General features: G+C 32.3%; 2 protein-coding genes across 3 annotated transcripts; one reads left to right on the top strand and one right to left on the bottom strand.

Moving 5' to 3' along the window:
- The first annotated feature begins 5,779 nt into the window (after positions 1-5,779).
- LOC127091597 (vacuolar protein sorting-associated protein 2 homolog 3) lies at positions 5,780-8,681 on the top strand. Of its 2 annotated transcripts, none has more exons than XM_051030285.1 (11): positions 5,780-5,947; positions 6,070-6,114; positions 6,248-6,282; positions 7,022-7,072; positions 7,198-7,302; positions 7,391-7,462; positions 7,690-7,761; positions 7,868-7,948; positions 8,175-8,210; positions 8,310-8,365; positions 8,483-8,681. In XM_051030285.1, the coding sequence occupies exons 1-11, from the start codon at positions 5,911-5,913 to the stop codon at positions 8,532-8,534; spliced, it is 642 nt and encodes a 213-aa protein (XP_050886242.1). In that variant the 5' UTR covers positions 5,780-5,910; the 3' UTR covers positions 8,535-8,681. The 2 variants fall into 2 exon arrangements, with proteins under 2 accessions (XP_050886242.1, XP_050886243.1); XM_051030286.1 differs by having other exon boundaries at positions 8,450-8,681.
- A 222-nt stretch (positions 8,682-8,903) lies between these two features.
- LOC127091596 (casein kinase 1-like protein 10) lies at positions 8,904-13,622 on the bottom strand. Its single transcript, XM_051030284.1, has 14 exons — positions 13,053-13,622; positions 12,917-12,957; positions 12,319-12,388; positions 11,975-12,123; positions 11,778-11,873; positions 11,220-11,290; positions 10,931-10,992; positions 10,737-10,800; positions 10,562-10,646; positions 10,320-10,446; positions 10,140-10,213; positions 9,997-10,063; positions 9,652-9,794; positions 8,904-9,468 (listed from the first exon to the last, which is right to left on the bottom strand). The coding sequence occupies exons 1-14, from the start codon at positions 13,126-13,128 to the stop codon at positions 9,211-9,213; spliced, it is 1,383 nt and encodes a 460-aa protein (XP_050886241.1). The 5' UTR covers positions 13,129-13,622; the 3' UTR covers positions 8,904-9,210.
- Between the last annotated feature and the right edge of the window lie 2,099 nt (positions 13,623-15,721).

The raw sequence follows: 15,721 nt of genomic DNA, 5'->3' as shown, positions 1-15,721 counted from the left end.
AATCAAATCATAGAGGCCTTGCTATTTCCAAAAAAATTCTTTCTTAGACTCTACTTTGTTTAACTATGAAATGTAATCCTCTTTGTTCTTAGTGGAGGGAGCATAGCAAAATGATCGAAAGGTAATGCTCATGTAATTTAGGTCAATAGGTTGCTTAATGAAAACTATGAGTTTGGTGCAATGGTAAGAAGAAAAAAGTTCCTTTAATCTTTCAACCTTGGCATTAGGGTCAGGGATTGGACCTAGAAAGGCATGAATTTTTTCAGAGACAGAGAAAGGAATGAGTGCTTGGGATTTCCAGATTATTGCTTTCTCTTCCTCCAATGGTGGTTTTAGAATGTAGACTTGGTTCCCAGCAGTAATAGGGACTGTAATTTTAGCAGCAAGAGGTAGTGGGTTCTTTGATTTTGATGAAGAAGCCATAGTTGCAAAAAGTTTGAACGTGGGTTTGGAGAAGATGTAGTTGAGGAAAGTTTATGCTCTGAGAAATCAAAATGGATGGAGGAAGAATAAATGAATTAGACAAAGAAAGTTGGTATTTATAGCAATGGAAAAAAATTCTTAATTTCTTCCTTTTTGACAAATGGCGCCTATTTTTTGGGACAAGGATTCTTCACTTAGAGGTGGAATGAAGGGTGTAGATCTTAATGGCCCACATTCTCCTAGGAAAATGGAGTCGTGATTAAGAGATGGTGGTTGCACGTCTTGAAAAGACATTTCACTAAAGGTTCCATGATGATGATGATGTCAGCCCATTACTTGACACAGTGTTGAGAAGTTTAAAAAATGTCAATATCTCTCAATTGGTCAAAAGTGACATCTTTGGAGGGAAATTTGTTGGCATGGGATTTTGACATTATGGACTTCAAATGAGGAAAATTGATTCAGAAAACACTTAATAGAATGATGACGTGCGATAGTATTTCGATGAGAGGGATCCTTAACCAAGGGTGTCGAAGCAGTTATGTTAAAATCTGAAGTTGGGGATTTATCATGTTTTCTCATATTGTGTTCTCGGGAATTCGACAAGGATCGCATGGTCGACAGTGGCAGTTTGAAGTGAAACGTTGAGATCATATTGTGTAGCTGTTTTTAATCTTATTCATGCAGCAAAGACACGTGGAAGCCAACAAGAAGGGTGGAAACCATGCAATTGGATATGTGGCGATCGCTAGAAATAAAGTTGTTATATGCATTTATTTATGTATTATTATATATATGGATTCAAATGTTAGGATTCGGGTTGAAAATATCATTACAAAAAATTTCATAAACTCAAAGTACCCGGGCAAAAGTGAGAAAAACATGTATGATCATGCACACCATTATTTATATATTTAAGCAAAATATTTTTTCTTGCTCTTTACATTCTTGTTTAACAATTCCAATGTCTTTTTTCTTGCATTTTTACAATGGTTTTTGCCCTGTCAAAATCCTTTACTTTCCTTTACAAGTTTTGTCTTTATTTTCTTGCAAAATTATAATCAATGGTACATTTACAACAAACAATCAAACACTCTTTTAAGAATTTATGCACATATGTTCTACGATTCACTAACCGATCATGCAAGTAACTTTTCTAAGAGACTAACGATTGTTTATCAAAATTAGAGGTAAACACTCCCCTTACCTCAATTTCCAGAAATCTCCAAGCTCTAGCTATGACTCCCTCTTCCTCACAAACCCTTGTGTTTGCTTTTTCCCTCTTTCTCCTAATCCCTCAAATCCACGTACTGATCAAAACAAAGGCTCAACTAAACCTCTCTTTTAACCTTAACCTAAATTTTAGATTTTAATTATTCCACTCTTCCCCCAACTTATTCTTATTTTCAATTCATTCCCTTATTTTTTCAATAATCCTAATTTCCGCCCAAATCTCATGAATTCCTTATTTTCTTATTATTTCAATCATTTAAAATTAATTAAAATTCTAAATAATTCTCACCTCTCTCCATAAATCCCACAAAAATATTCAACCACACCAATAATTAAATAAAACCAATAAATCATATAAATTCAACAATTTTAAAATATAAATAAATAAAAGAAAATTGAAAATTTAATTAAATAATTAATTGAAAATTCAGGACGTTACACATTACACACCGTCTAAATCAATGGGATGGTCCTTATCATGATACGTTGGATTCCTCATGAAACAATTATAGTCTTATTTGCTATATAAAGAGATGGGTGCACCATTTTATAGATAATTAAAAGTCATCTCTATTACTCGTCACTTCTAATTCTCTCACTGATTTGAATGTCTGAGTGTTAACTTGCGGATACACTGTCATGCTTTTGTATTAGAAAGCTTAATGCACTGCATCGGAATTCTAATTGCATCGATCCATCTAACATTTTTGGTTCCCTCACAGAACAACTACCAATTATGAATCCTCAACTAGAGGTTACAAATGAGTTATAAGAAAATAGCTCTCCAAATTCATAAGAACATCTCTTATTTTCTATGCAATTTTGTGCCTGAAAATGTTCTTCCATCAATACATGAATTACACAATTCCGAAGTTTATAATCAATGGTACATTTACAACAAACAATCAAACACTCTTTTAAGAATTTATGCACATATGTTCTACGATTCACTAACCGATCACGCAAGTAACTTTTCTAAGAGACTAACGATTGTTTATCAAAATTAGAGGTAAACACTCCCCTTACCTCAATTTCCAGAAATCTCCAAGCTCTAGCTATGACTCCCTCTTCCTCACAAACCCTTGTGTTTGCTTTTTCCCTCTTTCTCCTAATCCCTCAAATCCACGTACTGATCAAAACAAAGGCTCAACTAAACCTCTCTTTTAACCTTAACCTAAATTTTAGATTTTAATTATTCCACTCTTCCCCCAACTTATTCTTATTTTCAATTCATTCCCTTATTTTTTCAATAATCCTAATTTCCGCCCAAATCTCATGAATTCCTTATTTTCTTATTATTTCAATCATTTAAAATTAATTAAAATTCTAAATAATTCTCACCTCTCTCCATAAATCCCACAGAAATATTCAACCACACCAATAATTAAATAAAACCAATAAATCATATAAATTCAACAATTTAAAATATAAATAAATAAAAGAAAATTGAAAATTTAATTAAATAATTAATTGAAAATTCAGGACGTTACACATTACACACCGTCTAAATCAATGGGACGGTCCTTATCATGATACGTTGGATTCCTCATGAAACAATTATAGTCTTATTTGCTATATAAAGAGATGGGTGCACCATTTTATAGATAATTAAAAGTCATCTCTATTACTCGTCACTTCTAATTCTCTCACTGATTTGAATGTCTGAGTGTTAACTTGCGGATACACTGTCATGCTTTTGTATTAGAAAGCTTAATGCACTGCATCAGAATTCTAATTCCATCGATCCATCTAACATTTTTGGTTCCCTCACAGAACAACTACCAATTATGAATCCTCAACTAGAGGTTACAAATGAGTTATAAGAAAATAGCTCTCCAAATTCATAAGAACATCTCTTATTTTCTATGCAATTTTGTGCCTGAAAATGTTCTTCCATCAATACATGAATTACACAATTCCGAAGTTTATAATCAATGGTACATTTACAACAAACAATCAAACACTCTTTTAAGAATTTATGCACATATGTTCTACGATTCACTAACCGATCATGCAAGTAACTTTTCTAAGAGACTAACGATTGTTTATCAAAATTAGAGGTAAACACTCCCCTTACCTCAATTTCCAGAAATCTCCAAGCTCTAGCTATGACTCCCTCTTCCTCACAAACCCTTGTGTTTGCTTTTTCCCTCTTTCTCCTAATCCCTCAAATCCACGTACTGATCAAAACAAAGGCTCAACTAAACCTCTCTTTTAACCTTAACCTAAATTTTAGATTTTAATTATTCCACTCTTCCCCCAACTTATTCTTATTTTCAATTCATTCCCTTATTTTTTCAATAATCCTAATTTCCGCCCAAATCTCATGAATTCCTTATTTTCTTATTATTTCAATCATTTAAAATTAATTAAAATTCTAAATAATTCTCACCTCTCTCCATAAATCCCACAAAAATATTCAACCACACCAATAATTAAATAAAACCAATAAATCATATAAATTCAACAATTTTAAAATATAAATAAATAAAAGAAAATTGAAAATTTAATTAAATAATTAATTGAAAATTCAGGACGTTACACATTACACACCGTCTAAATCAATGGGACGGTCCTTATCATGATACGTTGGATTCCTCATGAAACAATTATAGTCTTATTTGCTATATAAAGAGATGGGTGCACCATTTTATAGATAATTAAAAGTCATCTCTATTACTCGTCACTTCTAATTCTCTCACTGATTTGAATGTCTGAGTGTTAACTTGCGGATACACTGTCATGCTTTTGTATTAGAAAGCTTAATGCACTGCATCAGAATTCTAATTACATCGATCCATCTAACATTTTTGGTTCCCTCACAGAACAACTACCAATTATGAATCCTCAACTAGAGGTTACAAATGAGTTATAAGAAAATAGCTCTCCAAATTCATAAGAACATCTCTTATTTTCTATGCAATTTTGTGCCTGAAAATGTTCTTCCATCAATACATGAATTACACAATTCCGAAGTTTTTAAATATATTTTTCAATTGTTAGACTTTGTTTGAGAGTTTGAAAGGAAAAGATAGAGATAACTTTGAAAAAAGGAAAAGATGAAATAAAAAGAATTGAAGAATTTTGATAAGAGAGTTTTGAGGGTTTTATTTTATTCATAACTAATAAATCTCATAATTTAGAAAAACACAAAAATTATATTGGTGGAAGAGTTTGGAGAATTTTATAAAATTATGTTTTGAAGTAAACTAAAAAAACTTAATTTTAGAGTAACTTAATCCCTACTCTCGCGCTTTATATATATATATATATATATATATATATATATATATATATATATATATATATATATATATATATATATATATATATATATATATATATATATATATATATATATATATATATATATATATATATATATATAATTAATTTTATATTATTTTATTTATATGGTACTAACTTTGTTATCATGCATACTTATGAAGGACTTGTTTTTTTAACAAATCAAGAAATTTTAAATGCAAAGTTTCCAAAATAGTAACTTATCTTTGTAATTATACTTGGACCATTTTTTATTTTTTTCTTGAAATTGTAGCCATTTTACAAAACATTAATAATTTATTAAGTTATATTACATTAATCTCCAATTTTATCTTATTCACGAATCTAATTTTCCTCTTTTAAATTCTAATAGTTTTGCTTCTTCTCTCACATTTTTTATAAAAAATTGATGAGATATTTTTATATATAAAATTTCACAATAAATTTACATACGATAATTTATCATGTTTCATAATAAATTTGTTATTTAAAAAATAAGAATATATTAATTTTAAGTGAAAAAATATAAACGGAGTCCAAAACTATTTAAGTTTTAAATAGGAGGATTAATTTAATGAATCAAATAAAATAGCGGACCAAAATTTTAATAATTTTAATTAAATCTATATATTAATTCTATGAAAAACTTGTTGATAATTAATTACAATCAGATTTCTAAAAAAGAATAGTTCCCGTATTATTATTAAATGTAAGTAAAATCAAATATTTTTGAAGTGTTATTAAAAAAATAAATTACAAAAATACTATTAAATAATTATAGAATTTTAGAATTATTTTAAAGCCTTTAATAAATAAGAATAAAGCTAAAATAGTTACAATTAACACAATCTTAAGCATCACGCACTCACATTGAACAACAGAGTTTGTTGAATTGGGGTTACAACAGAGTGTGAAGAGTTGTGATTCCAATTGCAACATTGTTGTACTTTGAAGAACACAACCAATACGATGATGAAAATCTTCTCCAAAAAACCCAAGCCAAAAGGTTCCTCATCATTAATTTGATCACTCAATTTCTCATGTCTTGTCTTTTTTTCTACCATCATTCATCCAATTTCGCATTATTTGATTAAAACAAACCCTTCTTCTTCTTCTTCGATCATGCAGAAGTTCTTCGTGAGAGTAAACGTGAAATGGCAAACGCCACTAGAGGTCATTTTCTCACTTTTCACTTCATCACAATACTCAATTACATTTACATTTCCACTTATAATCCCTCTTCCTTCATATTATTATTATTATTGTTATTTTCACATACATATATCTATATCTATATATTCCACAGGTATAGAGAAGGAAATTAGAGGATTACAACTTGAGGTACGAGTTACTTTACTATTACCGACGTTTAGGTGTCAATGTCAGTGTTACTATCATATTTCTGGTGTCTGTGCTTTGTGCTTGTTTCATAGCTATAGTACCACTGAATTACGGATTATTAATATTAATGTATATCCGTTTGTTTCAATTTTTAATGAAGTAAATAATATGTAAGGCATAATTTAATTGAGAAAAGTCGATATTGTTAAAGCTGGACACTTTGTCCTAGGTTTGAATAGGGTATTTCATAGTTGTGTGTGTGAGTTTACGGTAGTTATTGCCACTTAGTCCATCTGGGTTTTAAATGGAGCTCCCGCAAGTGGACGGTGAGATTGATCCCCTTGAATTAGTCGGTCGCAAGGTCGGATACCAAGATTAAAAAAAAAAAGTCTACCTACCAAAATATTTGCAATATAGTCCTTGAAATTGTTTAAGTGGGTCAGTCCTTTAAATTTGTAAAATAGCAATTCAGTCCCTTAAAATGACAACAACAGTCTTTTTTTTTTTCAAATTTAGCACCACGATGTTAAAGGTTCAATTTTTGTTTTGATGCAGCAGAGACTATTGAAGTCAATATATAAGTCATTCATTGGTATTGATGAATGCTTAAGAAAATTGTATATCGGTTGAGGGACTAAATTGATATTTCATAAATTTGAGGGGAAAATTGCTTTTATAAATCCGAGTACCGAAATACTTATTTTTACTCATTTATGATGTGTTGTGAATTTATGATTAGGAAAAGAAGCTAGTTGCTGAGATAAAGAGAACTGCTAAAACGGGTAATGAGGTATAAACATTCATCTATCTTGCTCTTAGTTGTTTTCTTCCTGCAGGAAGACTAAAACTGATAAGCTATGATCATAATTTAGTTGATATTGTCCTTGCTTATTTGTTATCATGCACCTTTTGCAGGATGCGACTAAAATTCTAGCGCGCCAGTTAGTCCGGCTTAGGCAACAAATTTCTAATCTTCAAAGTAGTCGAGCTCAAATGAGAGGCATGGCAACTCACACACAGGTACATTGCTCGAATAGTGGTTTTTATGATTCTAATTTTGGTATTTCATTACGACTTGATGGGTGATTTTTGCTCTTACGTTATGCAGGCACAGTATGCTCAATCTTCTGTTTCTGTTGGTTTGAAAGGTGCTAGTAAGGCAATGGAAGCAATGAATAAGGTAGCATGGTTTATCACGTGTTTGAACTAGTATTTTACATCCACGGATCTACACGTGATACATTGCTTCAGTTGGTTTTAGTATTGGATGTGCGACGCTAGCAAGATATTATTAGGATACACTCCGTACCGAAAAAGATAGAAACAAAAGCTGTTGCTTTGATGAAGGTTTTATGATTTTTGACATGTTATTGTGCCCATTAATGGATTTAACGAAATCATTTGCAGGAAATGGCACCTGGAAAGCAAGCCAAAGTTATTCAAGAGTTCCAGAAACAATCAGCACAAATGGATATAACGGTAAGATGTTGTAAATTTCAAAGTGGGCATAAATTTCGAAATGCTGTTTGTGTTTCGACATCTAATGACGCGGATTTTAGTGGTCCTGACTCTGTAATTTATGCAGACTGAAATGATGTCAGATGCCATAGATGATGTCTTGGATGATGATGAAGCTGAAGAAGAGACAGAAGATCTCACAAATCAGGTAATACAGACTTCCTCATATTGCAGTGTTCTTAAAAAAATTGTGCTATAATCTCTGCAGAGCTTAAGTTTGATTAATTCCCAAAAATTGTTGGAAACCTTTATACATTTTGCATGGCTAGTTAATTTCTTACTAAGCGATTAATATGGAAGTATGTTATAATATCTTGTGTTGTTATTACATAAAAGAATTGATGGAAATTACATTTACTTTTCTTTTTTTGCAGGTGCTCGATGAAATTGGTGTGGATCTTGCTTCACAGGTTGGAATTAGTTGTTATTAATCTCTGCTGTTCTATAATCTGTCTTAAATCTTTGTTTTGTGCTTATGTTAATTTCTGTTTTATTTGAACTACTGGCAGTTATCAGCAGCTCCAAAAGGGAGACTCAAAACAAAGAACACCAAAAATGTCAGCAGGTATATATCATATAAGCTGTGAATAGTTTACCTAACATGTGATTTCTTCTGTGAAACTTCTTTAGATGTTGCTTATTTTGTCAGTTTGTTTGACCTTTGAATTTGATGCCATTGCAGCTCGGAAATTGATGACATCGAGAAGCGTTTGGCAGCTCTTAGAAATCCATAGCTTTTGTCTAGCATTTTGGTTTTCAAACTCAGTTGTAAACTATAGTTCTTTTCAGAACGTCTGTGTTTTGTTGGAATTTCAGAAATTCAATGTGTAATATCCTTCTTGAAGTTGTTTATTTATTTCAGTTTAAATTTTCATGGGCAATCTAGTGGTGTGGATTCGAAAGCAAAATTGGAAATGAAAAAAAAACACTGCATTACTCATAGAAAGATTGCACAGAATAACCGAGTTTGATGCTATATATACCTAATAATCAGTTCAAGACTTCAAGGGTTTGTTTTCACAGTTTTTTTTTTTAATTCATCTATTGTTTTGAAAATGATATCTCCAGTTTTATAATCCTACATCACCATATCATTCAGCACATTAGCCTTGTTAAATTTGATTCATGGTAAAAAAAAACAGTAACATTGTTATGACAAAACTTTCATCCAGTACAATACTTATTTATAATAGAATCTTTTCTTTGAATTACATCTTCAACGTGTTATAAGAACACACTACAGTTGCTGAGAAATCTTCTGAAGCAATCTGGGGGGATCCAGAAATGATATCAAGAGGTCATGCCATTGTGACCTCAGAGGTAATTCAGTATTATCCATGACCTCATTCATAAGGCTTCTTGAAATCTCAGGTGAAATTTAGAAATGACAACAAAATGAGACTCTTGAGATTACTTCCTGATGGCGAGGAGTTCAAAGTTCCTCAGAGGATCATCACGGTGACCTCTCAAAGATCCGTTGCGCGCAAAAGCTGCTTGTTTGGACTCGTAAACAGGTTGATGAACTCTATGTGCGGCAGATGGACGGCCCCCACCATTTGTGGCCATCCTGCCAGTATGGTCACCCGAGGAATTCGTCATGTTTGATGATGACACCATTGCTCTTCTCGAATTGCTGCCGTATCGAGTTGAATCGTGTTGGGCATAGTGCTGTTAATACAAGATCATCTTAAACATAAGAATAATATCTCAATAAACAAATACATAGTTTCACTCAAGACTCAACTAGATATTCAGAAAATAAGTCTGTTAGATTTGACAGAACATATAAAAATGAAACGTCTTGTTTAACCAAACATGAAGCATTCTTATTTTTGAAAAAAACAATATTACCATCTCCTTATACATTGCTGCCTCGTCATAAGTCCTATGTCTGACATGTTCACCGTGATGATGATGAGGAGTAGAACTTGGACGGTTTCTATGGGAGAATCCTTCAACAGCCCCAGATAACTTCTCTCGAATCTCTCTCACAACTGAAACAAATTGCACAAGCAAATATTATATAACACAGAATTTGAGAGCAGTATATTAGTTCTGTTATTGATGAGTGATGCTAAATATGACTTCAGTTGAGCGCTTTTAGTTCAAACATTTATTTTCTGGCACATCACATGTCAAATTCAAAATTCCCGACTACACTAAATTTCATTCTTATTCGGCTGAAAGAAAACAGACCTGGGATCTTTTCTGGTCTGCGTGCAGGTGTAGCTGCTGCTTGCATAGCTGCCTTGCCACTGCCATGCTGTCGTTACAAAAACTACAGTAAGAAACCAACAATAAACGGAAAAATCCCAACATGAAGTATATAAAATACTAACCCGTCCTCTAGAGCTGCTACCGATTTGTGGATATTTCAATACAGTCCAGTCAAAAACATAGTCAAATTGATATCCTGCACAAACAATGTCCACATTAGTTACAGCTACTAAGCACACTAAGTTTCCAGCAAAATAAACTGAATACATTTTCCATATTGCATATTTGAGGCAACAACTTACCTTCTCGAATAAATAGATCTCTGAAAAGTCTCTTTAAATATGAATAATCGGGCTTGTCCTCAAACCTTAATGATCGGCAATAGTGGAAGTATGATACAAACTCAGAGGGATATGCTTTACAGAGTACCTGTTTTTATAAAAGCACGTAACTTAAGATAATATCGGAGACAAGACAAAAGGGAAAACGAAGAGGAAAATTTTCCAAAAAACATGACAGATCCAGGTAGTCAAATCATAATTACCTCTATTGGAGTTGACACCTTAGTCTCACTGATTTTATCATATTTTTGTTTTTTGTTTCCGGCCTTCAGTCCCTGCCAAGGAAGACTGAAGAAAGAAAATGTAAGAACGAATGATCATAATGTGAATAAAGTTGTAATAACAATAAGCCTTTTATTTACTTATCAATTAACCAACCTTCCTCTTAAGAAATACATGAGCACATAACCAAGAGACTCCAGATCATCCCTTCTGCTTTGCTCTGCCGGCACAGTCACGCACAATTAGTATGTAGAAAGCACATTTTTTACTCTAATAGTGTAATAATAACTCATTTCGAACTAAATGCTCCTAAGTGAGAAAGGAATAAACCAGCATAAAATATTACTAACCGATTCCAAGATGAGTGTTGACACTTGCGTAGCGTGCTGTGCCTGTAAGGTTCTTGTTTTCCCTATGCAAATAAGAAAACTATGACTTACAAAATATAATGAGATCGATGGGAATTGTTGGGGCAAAATTTGATTGTGATACTGTTAAAATATACTAATATGCTACATTTAAGTAATTATTTCCAATAGAAAAATGACATAATAGCCTATTAAAGTTATGCAAATGCATATTTAGTTATTAGCTTAACTAAATATTGCACCCTTCTAAAATAGTGAGGACAAAACCAACCTGTACGGTATGTGCCTGTGAGTCTGAAGATCCCTATATTTTTTCGCAAGGCCGTAGTCAATGGCATACACCTGAAATGAATGACGAGCATGACGTATCAGTCAATTATAACCAACAAAGTGGCTACAAAATGAAGTCTCTAAAAGGACCCAAACTTAAGGTTAAGTTTAAGCTTCATATTCATCATGTACTAAACTACGAACTGCTACATTATTTACGGTGTACCTTTCAATCACAAATGTCGGCTGAAACATTTCTTCGTTTCATCCAACTCACATCAATCCTATGATTTACTTATCTCTCTATTTCTTAGTTACTTTGTATGATAGATACAAGATACCAAATTGATATCATAGTATACCATGTGTTCACTAAATATTCTTCTATAGATACCCTATCATAATTCTTTTCTAGGTCAATAATATTCATATGCAGATCACTTAGGATTCCCTCATACCACTCTATCAAACTTTGAGTAAGGCATATTGCTTTCAAAATAGACAAGGGAATAGTAAAAAAAAAAGAAAAATAAGAAAGAAAATTTTAACAATAACATACTTGATTTGCTTTACGTCCGAGGCCCATCAGAAAATTGTCTGGCTTTATGTCACGGTGAAGAAAGCCTCGTGAATGCATGTATTCAACTCTATTAATCTAAAAAACCAAACAACAGTACAACCAAATAAACCATTAGTATCACTATTTTAAAAACCTTATTTCATAATAATAGTTGCCAACTTGACGAACAAACTTACTAATTGATCAGCAAGCATCAACACTGACTTCAATGTAAATTTTCGGTTACAATAATTGAATAAATCTTCTAGACTTGGTCCAAGAAGATCGATAACCATCACATTGTACTCTCCCTCAACTCCAAACCATTTGAGGTGGGGAATCCCCGCTTCATAAAGGGAAAAAAAAAACATATTTACTCGTTAGGAAACATATACATAGTTAAATAACATCTTTCATTTTACATTTTTGCTTCGAGAAACGGTCGTGATTTCAGTATTTAAAGAAGACAAAGACAGATGTGCATATTTTTTAATGATTCAGAAACATTTTCCGTGTGAATCTTCTAGCGATGCAAACTTACTTCCTCCTTGAAGAAGCATATACAATTTTGACTCATAGTGAAGCTGTGGATGTCTGGTCTTCACAGATTCCTGAAATATTTTAGTAGAACACCAAGACGATTAGAAACTGGAAAACATACTGTATCACAGGAAAGTACAACTAACTGGCAATATCGAAAAAAAATCTTCTCATGAAACCAGCGAAACACGATCAATAATGCAACATGAAATAAATCGCATAACTATGAAACAAAATGAGCATCCAGCAGCTGCAAAAACAGACTCCTGACGATAAACATAATGTGCCATTTCGCATATCACTTCAATCCATAAAGGTAACTTATTTCTATCTTCTATGCCTCATCATGAACTAATCATCCACCAATTATCCAAAAGTTTTAACAATTAATTTATATCATGAAATTTCTTTTTCTATTTCCTCCGGCGATAAACGATATCATACCCAATTTCATGCATCACTATTAGTATTAATCTAAATAGTTAAGAAAACAATATCCTATAAACACATCAAGAACCACCAGAAATAAAAATTCAACAAAATCATGGAGGAATTCAACAATAAAAAAGAGAGAAAAGCTTGAAGAGAACTTCACATACCAGCTTAACAGCCACCTCCTCTCCACTTTGTATATTAACAGCTGATATATAAGAAAAATAAAATGAACATGTTAATAGTAACAAAACAATTACAATACAATGTAGCCAACAATAAAGGGAATAAAGATTCACAAACCTAAATAGAGCTCTCCAAAAGAGCCACTCCCAATTTTCCTTCCTAGTTTAAACTTGCCACCAATCACATGATCCATGATAAAATCACCTTCAAATTTAAGCACTTGATTGTGGAAAAATCCAAACAAAGGAAGGAAAAAGGACCAAATTGAATCTCCACAACAAGGTTTTTCAGAATCTAGTAATCAGGTTAAATTCAAAAAAATTGGGGGTAGTAATAATAAGAATAAGAATAAAAATGAATCAAATTTATAAAATTTGAAACATCCTCATGAATGAGGAATTATTTATTCAAAAAGAATCACCTTCTCCAACTACATTCCTTCACCCCAAAGAACCCAATCAATCATGTTAGAATACTTAAGGCCAAAAATCAGAAAGGGCAAGAAAAAAGGAGAGACAAAAAAAAATGAATTTTTTTTGGTGTGCTGGATCAAAGAGGAACAGACAAAAGTAGTTTCACAAATCACAATGTATGGAGATGAACGGAGGAAGTGGGTCTGGTTTGGTATGAAGAGAGAGAAAGAGGAGAGAGAAATTGAATAACAAGAACAAGAATGACAACAAAAATAATGCTTCTGTTTGATTATAGAAGACTTGTTTTTTTCTTTTTCTTTTTTTAATTATAATTGTTATTTTCTATTTTTTAACTTTTAAATTTTTTTCTTTAGATTTAGAATTTTCAGAGAAAAAGAAAGTAAGATGAGAATTGAAGGTTACCCGTCTCCTTCTCCATATTTTTGCTGTCAATAGTAGACAAAAGTTGTTTTCCTAATTTTTCAATTTTTTTTATATAATTTTGTTGTGTCAAATGAATTAATTTAATCAAATATATTTTTATTATCTATTTTTTAGGTTTTTATATTTTTTTTTAAGAAAAAAGTATTTGTTTCTTTTTATTTGTCAAAGCATTTGTTGGTCATGACATTTTTTTGTGTAAGGATAAAAAGTCATGAGAATTGCTTTCTTCTTTTTCACTTTTTTGGTAAAAAAAAAATTCTTTTTCTTTTGTTTGTCTTTTATGTTTAAGTAACTTTGTCTTTTTTCATTCAAATAATAAAAACTGGTCAATAACTCTGCCTTTTTAATACAAAAGGTATAATAATGTAAAGTTTCTATATGGACGTTAAAAAACTGTTTTGCTTCGATATTTTTAGGAATGAAAACCTAAATAAGATTTTTCCGACAACAAAGTTTAAATAATAGGAATTTTTACCAATATACCCCGGTTATTCAATTAATTTCCCAAAATAACCCACATTTCAAAAAAATTCTCAATCTACCCCACATGCAGAAGGGAGGCGCCAATTGGATTGGCGCCCCCTCTTAAAAATTACAAGGAGGCGCCAATTGGATTGGCTAGGGCACCTGCCCTAGCCAATCCAATTGGCGCCTATGTGTTATTTTTAAGAGGGGGCGCCAATCCAATTGGCGCCTCCCTTAAAAAAGCCTCAAATGAAAAAACTTCCAACATGAAAGTTGTAGATCTTTTCAAGACAATGAATTTGCATATAAATTTTGCATCATTTGGATTTTTTTTGAGAAAGTTATGGGCAGTTGAAGTTGGACTTCTGAGTTTTTTAACTGTTATCTGAGTCATAATGTTTTGTATTATTGCATGTGTTTCTTTTAGGAATATGAATTTTTGTCCAACATAACATTTGAAGTAGACATCTTAAATTTTCCAATGCACTTGGTCCCACCTCAAAATAATTAAAAATGAGTGAGTTAGGTCCCTGCGAACTTGACCCAAAATTAGGGTTTCTGTCAAAATGACCTATAATGTTTTGAAATTAATGATGAGCTTCCAAGTTTCAAATGGATTTTTGATGAACATGAAAGTTGTTCATATGGCGACTGTTGTTAAAACTTGAATGGAGGCGCCAATTGGATTGGCTAGGGCAGGTGCCCTAGCCTAGGGTAGGTGCCCTAGCCAATCCAATTGGCGCCTATGTGTATGTTTTAAAAGGAGGCGCCAACTCAATTGCCGAGTCCCTCATAAAATGCCTTTTTTGTCTTATAAATAGATGCGTAGTGTGACCTATTGTTCCACAATTCATATAATCATTTGGCTATCATGTTTGGTGTTCGTCGCCGATACGGTAAGGTGATTTATGCGAGAGACAAACCTCAATTGCTGATGCTGTTTTGGAACATCACCACGTTAGATCAACTGAAGAGGGAGCTGGTTCGCTGGTTAGACGGGAAAATACCAGAAGGGGAAAAAATCAGAAGTATTGAGAGACTTGACAGTATCTTTGGTTGGGTGCGAATGAGGACTGATAAGGATGCTAGGGAAATGATGTTCGGTCGAGACGACATTAATTTGATTGTTGTAATCAGTTAGAATTATTTATGTTTTCAGATGTTTTGTACTGATGTTGGTTATGAAACTCGTTGTAACAAGAACTTAATGATATATAATGATTGATTGTTACAGAATAGCTTAAGATCTAGATATCATGTTACAATAAGCTTAAGATCTAGATGATGCTCCTTGATTGGGACAGTTGTTTTTGTTGTGTCCTGGTTGACGACAGATACTACATAGTCTTATCATTTTATCTGTGGAATCCATCTCTGTTCTTATACGTGTGCTGTTTGGCCTTCCTTTCTTCTTTCTACGCATCTCTTCATTGTGCCAAACAATATCTCCTTCATATGGAGGCC

Source organism: Lathyrus oleraceus, chromosome 6 (genome assembly GCF_024323335.1).
Source record: "Lathyrus oleraceus cultivar Zhongwan6 chromosome 6, CAAS_Psat_ZW6_1.0, whole genome shotgun sequence".
Lineage (NCBI taxonomy): Eukaryota > Viridiplantae > Streptophyta > Magnoliopsida > Fabales > Fabaceae > Lathyrus > Lathyrus oleraceus.
The sequence above is the reverse complement of the archived record's forward strand: the minus strand, read 5'-3'. Positions and strand labels throughout refer to the sequence as shown.